The 9692-nt window shown below is 40.9% G+C and overlaps 1 protein-coding gene across 12 annotated transcripts in view; it reads left to right on the top strand.

The window, feature by feature from the left end:
* Positions 1–470: 470 nt before the first annotated feature.
* Positions 471–9692, top strand: part of dmxl2 (Dmx-like 2) — a 51628-nt gene continuing 42406 nt past the window's right edge. For 10 of the 12 annotated variants that reach the window (XM_030046045.1, XM_030046106.1, XM_030046097.1 and 7 more), the window contains exons 1-3: positions 471–850; positions 9244–9369; positions 9618–9689. In XM_030046045.1, the coding sequence (XP_029901905.1) occupies positions 764–850; positions 9244–9369; positions 9618–9689 (285 nt within the window). In that variant the 5' untranslated portion in view covers positions 471–763. The remainder of the gene's footprint in view (positions 851–9243; positions 9370–9617; positions 9690–9692) is intronic. The other 2 variants (XM_030046115.1, XM_030046053.1) reach the window with 1 other exon arrangement.

The following is a 9692-nucleotide window of genomic DNA, read 5'->3' as shown; positions in this document are numbered from 1 at the left end:
AGTATCAGTATTTAGAAATTATATATGATTACCATAATTTTTATTGCTGCTCTAGGTCAGTAATTCACTTTAATTTGACAAGCTAATCTGTGTCTTCGTACACTGTCAGATCATCACAGATATAAAATCCGTTTTACCCCAGACCCCTCATCTCTCAAGATCAATGAACTCAAGCCTTCGTCAGAGCAGTGCGCGCTCTACAAACTGGAGCGTCGTGAACATAGAAATATGTCTGCTAGAACACGTGGGACCGACGCCCAACTACCAGACACGAGGCATTCACGCCAGCCTCAAGAACTGCGATATATGTTGTTTCACTTAGAGAAATTTTTATCCAGAAATCCTCATTACGCATCACCAAGTAACACGCAGCACTTTCTATATGCCGATCTAGAAATTGTGCATCTATGGCCATGCAGTCGTGCCTGGGGAACTTCGTGAACGCGCATGTCAGGTTCGCTGCGGAGATCCTGCTGCCTCGGCTCCAGCGAATAATCCTGGCGATGGTGTTGACAACGAGAGGTGACCGACGGCCGATTTTACACATTTAAAATAGATGACTCGGCAGACAGAAATTATTTTTGCACGACTCGATATAATTTCCTCGCAACCCTATCGTTTGTGGAGGAAGACGCCGTAGCCGGGCCGAGTAAAACGTTAACGACACTGATGGGATTCCCAGCAGTTGCTAGATGGAGAAAACGAGAGGGTGGACTCGTCATAAATAATTAAAATATCCATCTGCTGCTAAAATATAAGGAAAATGCATCTACACCAGGTGCTGACGGGAGCTGTGAACCCCGGGGACTGCTGCTACTCGGTGGGAAGCGTCAGTGACATCCCATTCACGGTGAGGTTTTATTTGGATGTTATTTGTTCACGGTAACACCCGATGAAGCTAATACGCCCGACTAGCTAGCTCGGTAGTGAGCTAGCTAGCATTATATCGGCTGTATACGGGCTGGCTAGCGAGCTAACGTACTAGCTAACCTGTCAGTGTGTATGTGTGGTGGTGGGACTGCTGCACAGATACACACACCAACAGTGAGTCAGGACTACTAGACCCCCTGTTATAGGCTGCGTTGTACCGAGCCAGTCTTTCAGTCGCCGTGACAGTTAGATAATGACGGGCTAACTACAGCAAGTGGATGCTCAAGGTTACTGCCCCCCCATTCCATTCATTCGCCAGAGATTTTTTATTTGTTGTTTTTCCTCTCCCCAAGACAGTTAGCCACTCAAATGACCTTTAGCTGCATCTCGTACTGTTACTGCAAGGGAATCCCTTTTCGCAGCCATAACATCACTGGCTAGTATTTTCTCTATTTTTTTTTTTTTTTTTTTTAGCAGTGCACACAACAGTAGTGAGCGGTGTATTGGACTTGATTAAACGCAGCACCAATCTGCGTTTTGCCTGTAAGCCGAACTAGTTAAGCTCACTACCATTTGGTGTCAGTCCGCCTCACGGATCATTAGCTCCCTTGTCATCCCAGCTTTAGCTGTGCCAGCCATGACGTAGAGAGCCATATATGGATACATGAGCTAGAGGGATGGATGATAGTGTTTTGGTATTGAAAAACGACATATTTTCTGGAATTACATGGAGTGCCAATACTAATAACAGCGATAATATTATCAAATTGCCATTACAGTTAAAGTGTTGCCATAGATGCACATTGTCTCTGTCTACTGTCATAGCTCTCCGTTTATATGAGGAAACTTGCCATCATTTGTCAATCATTTACACTGGATACATTTGCACACACACATATCAAGTTGTATTTAGAGCCAGCTTCAGTGTTTATAATGGATAGAGCTTTATGGGCTATAAATATTTTCTTTGTGTGATGGCAGTTTCCCAACATTTCTCTCTGCGCCTCTAGGACTGAAGAGGCAAGTCAATATTCCATTTAGTGCAGCCAGACATGGGAAGAACTTATGATATTATAGATTTATGAGATGGCAGACCAAATGCAGTGCGAGGCAGGCAGGCAAGCACCCTTTTGTGGCATGGTGGCTCAAACTCCTTGGCTGTGCACAACGCTGCTGTTTCAAGCGGATCCGTTGAATTCATCATTCTCTGTGCTACAGAATACGGCTGCAGCATCTTGAACCAGCTAATTATAATGAGACCAGAGGATGAAAGTGGTGATAGCTTTATTGATTTCTGGATGATCTCTCGTGTTTTCCCATAAGGAATACACCTCACCACCAGTTCCTATCTTTCTCAGCTGATTGGTCAAACATTGGAGATCATCATCAGCTCAACAAGTCTACATTACACAGTGAGATGCAGTATTGTTATAATAATGAGATAGCATTTAGATAGATAGATAGATAGATAGAATTTTATTGTCTGACCCAGAAGGTGCCAGAAATTTTTCTTTGACAAGGCTCAAAAAGTCTTACATGTATACACACACACGCACACACACACACACACACATAGTAGGCATCAAAGACGACAGAAACAACAACTACAGTACTCATAAATAAAAGACACACACAAACACACAAGCACACTCTTTCTTAAAAGAAGGGAGAAGGGAAAGGACTGGCTCCAAGTTAAGCTTTTATCATCTTTTGCTTGCCACTACAATGCAATGATTGACACTGTCATATTCACTCTGCATTATTTCTTAGTAAAAAGAAAATAAAAGCAACTTTTTTGTTTATTATTTATGTCAAACTTAGGATTTGTCATGCCCAGAGATTGAAAGGTGAGAAAATGTGCTGCCTACTCTGTCATTGTGTGGTCCAAGGCTTAGAACAAATACCCTTTTTGCCTTTTGCGTCAAGATGGAATAAAGACGTGTCACAATTTTTGCATTCATGATGATACACATTATGAGAGCTGGTATGCTGATACCCAGAACCAGACTCCTGAGGTCCCAATAGTCATGCTCAATACTGAAAGCAGTGTGGCCTGTCCACTTAAATTCTGTCATCCGTGGCTCATAGTCACATTATGTTCTTAAGCAGTACTACACACTGCCATTCCTTCATATCGAGAACACTGTGAGCTTGCCTAATGGCTGCCAGATTTGGGCTTGGTCTGTTCTTCCTGCCTTTCATAGAGGCACTGTTTTTTTTTTCTTTTTTTTTTCTGGAACACAGACATTACTTTCTGTTCCCTATTCTCATTCCTCATGCATGTAATGTTTTGTTTTTCACTAAGAGAAGTGTGTCATCCTTCTCATATCTGCAATGACTAGAGAGAGGAATAGTCCCCATTCCCTATTATGCTGACCCTAGATCAAGGCTATTTCAGAGTAAATGGGCAGGGTTTGAGATCGGGGTCATGCTTGCACAACAAAATAGGATAGTGCAAGCTACTGTATGGAGCTGAAGCCTTGCACATTGACATAAGACCATGGGTTTTATGCCTCATGTTTGCTTTGTGTGTCTGAGAGGGCATTTGAAGAACATTAGGACATCACGTCCACTGTTGTTACATTCACACTGACCCCAAGGGCCCCTTGGCCAAACTCTGACACACACACAGACACACACACACACACACACACGCACATGCACCTAACCTACAACAGCTATCAGCTCCTTTTCATAGATGAACATGTGTAAGATTTAATGCACACTGCTTTACTGCAGGCATGCTATGGAGAGTGACAAGGCTTATAGTAAGACCATAAACACTAGGGTTAAAGTCCAGGCCTTTGGACTGTGCTAGGGATAAAAGTCTTAATACAGATTGACAGAGAGACCAGGTTACTACAGGCCGGGATTGATCACACTGTGTTTTCAACTAAGGCTTTTGACTACAGTTTAAATTAAGGCTAAGCCAGCTCAATCAGTGTAGGGTTTAAAATGAAAGTGTTACACATGGTAGCAGCTGTGGCAAAGGAACATGGTCACATGACTGCATTAGGCATGGTGAATAAGGGACATTTGAGGGAATGAAGGCAGAAATGAGTTCTCGCTCTTTCTTTCCACATGACTGTTCACTGTGTTTTTGTTTTCTGTCCAGGTTTAAAAGCAGGGTCAGGTCAGTCTACCTACAGTGAATTTACCCCGAAAAACAGCTACATCCCCACCTCAGGTTGTTCTCCATTATTCAAAGAGCATTTAAGATCCTCCTAATCAGCAAGGTGTGAACCTGTTTCTCTAGATCCTATCAATAATGCAAAGATCCTCTCTGAATGAACAGACTGTCCTCTAAAATGAAAAGAAGTGGAGCTTTCAGGTTGTGCTTTTTGAAGCTTTAATCACAGAATTCTCGTAGTTGGGCTGAAAAAGGAGGAGGAAAAACATGTGATTCAGCGATGCAGTAAAAACAGGAAGGCACTGCCCAGATATGTAATGATATCCAGAGAATGTCCCCAAACCCGACACCAAGAGCTTTGTGTAATATTTTCATGAAGTAAAGCAACGCTACTTGATTTACGTACCTTTTTCATAGATACATAACCTCACTACCAGAGCAAATGGATGAGATTGATATCTCAATTATGTTTGTCCTCAAGACTAAAGGTCTTGAGCTCCAGGCCAGCGCTCATTATTAGACAATACTGAACGTTTGAGCTCACAATCTGATGAGGAAAAAGCATTATTTGAGCATCTTCTGTTAACCTCATGTAATCAGCAGGATTGCCTGTGATCTTAATTTCATGTTTGGTTCAGTTTTTATTTTCCTAGCTGTTTGTGATACAGAGATGTTTTTTTTTTTGTTTTGTTTTTTTTTTTTTTTTTTTGCTGCATTAACATAGAAATTTGGGTTAAGTCAATGGACAGTCATTTGCCTGAATGGCTCATTCACAGAAAGAGCTGAGCAGAGGTGTGTCACATTTACATTTCATTTGCATCTACTTCTGGAAAATTTCCCTCCCATTGAAGTATTAGTCCACTGTTAAAACATTACAGTTAAATGTTGTGGGGTTTGTGTTCAGTGTGAGCAATGTTGTCATGCCATTATGTGGGATCTAATATTCAATAGAAACAAAGTTTGTTTTGAGAACATGGTGACGCTCTAATGTTGCAGATACATGAGTGGAGCAGAGCAAAGCAACTGAAAACCTTGCAGTAGCAAAATTGTGACATTGCTTGAGAAATATTTTTGAAATAATCAAGAAATGCATAATCAGTTAAGTACTAAAAATTACATTTGAGGACACTGAGGAGGATGTTGATGATTCTCACCCTAACAGCTTTGTCACTGAGCACAAAGTCATTTTCATGGACGGAACAAATCTGTGTGAGAGCAAATGAACATTTTTCAAAGTTTCTGATCATTTGTTTTGCGCTTCTTGTTTGGTGTAATTTAAAAAGAAAAAAAAAAAAACATGATTTCATTTTTCCTGCCTACACACATTTGTCGTCCTATCTGTCATCAGAGTGTTCAAAGACTTGGGGAAGGTGGAATGGATCAGTTGCTCGTGTGTTTGTGTGTGTTACAGACATTTGCATTTATCCAGTTGCATGCCACTGCATATTATAATGTAAAGTTATTACCTGCATGTTTAAATTTTCTCCCTCAAAAACATAGGCTAATTGGGCAAAGGTATAAATGTACATACATTTCCATGATGAAATGGGAAAGAGGCTAGGGCTGGCGATAAGTCACTTAATTTGAATTTGTGTTTTAAATGGATGTAAAACAAACAGTTGAATCATAAAATCACGATTTTGACTACATATGTAATAATGTTATAACTCGGGCTTGTTTGACAGAGTGCTCGGTCAAACAAGCCAATTCTCTCATCTACACAGAACCAGCATGCCTGATCATGCCTGCAAAGGTTCAGTTCAGTTAGTAGTAGTGGTAAGTGAAAAACAAGAAAAGATCTAGATTATAAAGATTTTGGTTCAGATCAAGATTTTATTTTTTGTCCTTGACGCCCAGCACTAGTAGAAGCTTCCCCAAAGCTAGAAACCTGGGTTAGGTTAGGGTTAGATGGCACTCGATGTCTCACGCCAACTCCATCTTCAATTTCAGGGTTAGAATAAACTTTTTTTTGTTCTCCATTATACAGTAGCCTTATTTCTTTTCTTGCAGTGCACAATGTTGTGGTTCTGGATAGTCAGATTTCAGTAGCTGACTATGTTTATGTTACTATCAGAAGTTCTAATATTAACCAAAATATAATTTTTGTAATTTGAGGTGAAAAACAGGCATTGTGTGAAGGGTTAAATGCTTACAGTGAAATGATGGAATGTCTGGAATAAAGTGACAGATAACAAGTCATATTTCTGCGAAAAAATCTAATTATTGGTGGTTAAATTATTAGTTATTTTTCTTTTCATTGTAGTTGCACCTGCTTTCATGAATGGTGATGTTGTACTGAGAAGTAATATCTATGCATATCGAGCAGCACGCTTGATATGAGCAGCCTATGTGACTGACAGGGAGCGAATCATGCAGCTTCAGCCTTGCACTCATTAAGTGAGGAGCATCTCAGTGAGAAAAACAACATTATAGATGAAGCTACAGGTCATAGAAGAAAACAAAATTCAAGAGAATATCACTTGTGCACGAAATACATGACTGTCATGTGCTGTTTTTGATGCAAATAAATGGTCCTGATGGCTAAATCTGAGTTGATTTGTGCAGGCATTAAAGCCGACCTTTGTAGCTGTTCAGGTGATTGTGCTGAAACCATCACCTGTGACCTATGTTTTGCTTTGGGTCAATATATTTTCCATGAAAAAATGTATGCAACATCTGCTCTGAACAAATTGCACTAATTTGCCCTCAGTGCAGGTTGATTTATGCGTGTGCTTGTGTGTGTGTTTGTGTGCACATGTAGAAAGACATACAGCACACACACAAGCTCAAAACAAGGAGACAAAGACATGTTGATAGGTCATCCTATTCAAGGCTGGCACAAGCACGCTCACCAGCCTGGCTGCAGGTAGCACTAAGCACAAATTACATCCCTGGCAGAGAGAGTAGGGTAGACACTCAGTCACATACTCTTTTGTGTGTGTGTGTTTGAGAGAGGGAGAGAGAGAGGTGTGCAGAATAGTCTTAGACAGTGCGTGACGGTGACCGCTTTTAATTCCAGCCGTAATGTGCAGGAGCAGCTGCCGCAGTAATAGTAAAGCCAGGACCACACCTCCCCATTTCTTTCATCGGTCTCTCTTAGACGGTGTGCGGCTTGGTACCGAAGAACCTGCGCCACTATTTCATCCCCAGCTGTGACTGTATATCCCTGGCTGTGTTCTTGTCCTGTTGTGTGACACGGTGGTTCCCAGCCTCTCCTCCTGTTCTCCTGAATAATGAAATACACGAGCCAGACTGTACTGTGGCTTCGAGGCCAGCCAGCCTGTCTCACAGGTGCTGCTTCCATCTCTGCCATCCTGCACTTGACTGCCAACCACCACTGTACCAGCAGCCGCCTCTGTATCAACTTACCCTGCTGCCCATAACCTTAATCCTGGCACAGGTCTGGCCAGGGGGTAACACTGGCTGCGGTGGAACCATGCTAGATATTGTGCTAGTTTCACTGCCCTTGGAAAGACTGCAGTTCCAGAAGCAGGACTGGTTACTGTTTGGATTTTATTGGTTTTGTCTCTATTTTTGATTTTTTTTTAATCCGATATTCTTAATTCTTTTTCTCTGTCCAATTCTTCATCCATTCTCTCATGGATTCCTCCTGTATAAAGATTATATAGAGCTTTTGTGGAATTCACTTTGCTTATTACTCAAGAAAGAGTGTGTGCACAGATAATTTTGTCTCAGAGTTGCTTTTCAAAATAAGTAAGGCACGTTTGGAATAATGCCTTACTTGACAAAAAAAGAACAAGTGAAACAATTTTCAACTAACTGGATTCTCAATCAAACACATTCTACCCATAATACCCATAATAACAATATTTCCAAAATATAATATAGCCTAAAATAGGCCATACTAAATAATTTGGGCAAAGCAAGTATGACATCACTCATTGGTTTTTAACTGGTTGTTTTGAGGCCAGGAGATTTATGTTTATGGTTATGGTGTAACTTTATCAGAGCTAGAACAGCCGGAACGAGGCACTTGATGGCACAGTGTAAACGACAGCATGGTTTTCCTCTGTTCTTAAATGACCATAATCATCGGCAGCGTTTACTTTTGGCATTTTTCTTCATGTGCATACTGTATGTGATTGTCCATGCCGGTTTAATTTGTATCATTGCAATTATAACCTGGTCTGTACTACAGTACTACCAGAATCTCAGGAGATATTGTTGTCCACCTTTTTCAGCAAGTCTGCTTTTATAACATTAGGCTTGCTATTATTCAGGGGTTTTCAGTGTTAATAATGCCCTCTAATCAGCAGTGCATAGCTTACCTGTGAATTTCTGGGCATACACCAACTCAACTCTTCAAGTGTTCATTGTCAAGTTAAAATGTCATGGATGCTAATGCACACAATAATGCCCTGCTGAATTGTGCAAATATTCCCAAGGTTTGTAACTCGTGTATGCTCTCTTCCTAGATCTCTGTGGTGTCTGTGCTATTCTAGTTTCAGTCACAGTAATGGAGCAATTTTAAGCTTGTTTCACTATTACGCTCTCCTAATGTTAAACTCGTTCCACTACCATGTTATGATACTGTTATGTTAGTTTTGGTACCATGTCGTGAATGGTAATATCATGGTTGTTTCACTGCCATGCTGTTGCAGCTTGATTTTACAACCATGATGTTGTTAGTGCTTCACTCATTTCACTGCATTTGAGTGCTTTGATGGTTTCATTGCAGATTTTTTGGTTATTGTTCTCTCACACATTCTCTCTGACTGGAGTTCATTGTAGTTGATAATTCAAAATCAGTCAGATGACACGTATACATATTTATAAGAGATGGGTGACCAGCCATCTCAAATGTTCCACTTCAGTGTTGTTTGCATAATCTGTTAGCCACCAAGCATTGTAGTTCATTGAATTGTAGCCTGTGTATGTGATATTTTACACATATACTGTACATAAACACATATAGTATGTACATATAGGATGAGATTTAATATTGCTCTGGCTGAGCACAGAATAAAGGTTATGTATTTGTTTGCTCGTTGATTGGTTAGGTTGTTTTTTTCTTTTTTTTGTTTCAGCTGTGTGTGATACTTTTCAAGGCAGATCATTAAGTAGCATTATAGCATATGTTACATATATTATGTATATGGTGTTGCACTTGAAACATGTTGCATTTAAATTGAAATTGGCCAGTGTAAAAAATCCAGAATCGTTTTTTAATCGTTTGCAGCTCCATCTGATTTGATCTCTTATTGTGTCCCTCCTTTCTTTAGGCCTATGGCTCAGGCTGTGACATAGTGATCCTGGCCAGCGACTTTGAGTGTGTGCAAATTATCCCAGGAGCTCAAAATGGAAACATACAGGTGGGCTGCGTTGAGTGCTCCCACCAGCTTGGCAGGGTGAGTCTTGAATACACGTGCACACAACCAAACGTGCACAGTTCCACTTCTCTGTGAACTCATTAGACATTAGTAATTACACTAAGCAGAATGAAGGAACATTCAGCGATTTCTTCGGTCATGTCATCTGCTGCTCATGTCTCCACTCCTACTCCACTTTCGCGTGCTCTCCCCCACCGCCCCCTCCTGTGGGAGTGACTGATGGGGTGAGTAATGTTGTGATGATGATCGCAGCTCTTTATTTTTAGATTGCTGCATCCTACGGAAACACAGTCTGCATCTTTGAACCGATTGCTACCAACCCAAACAAACGCCACAAGGTG

The sequence above is a fragment of the Myripristis murdjan genome, chromosome 3 (genome assembly GCF_902150065.1).
Source record: "Myripristis murdjan chromosome 3, fMyrMur1.1, whole genome shotgun sequence".
Lineage (NCBI taxonomy): Eukaryota > Metazoa > Chordata > Actinopteri > Holocentriformes > Holocentridae > Myripristis > Myripristis murdjan.
Note: the sequence above shows the minus strand (reverse complement) of the source record. Positions and strands in the feature narration are given on the sequence as shown.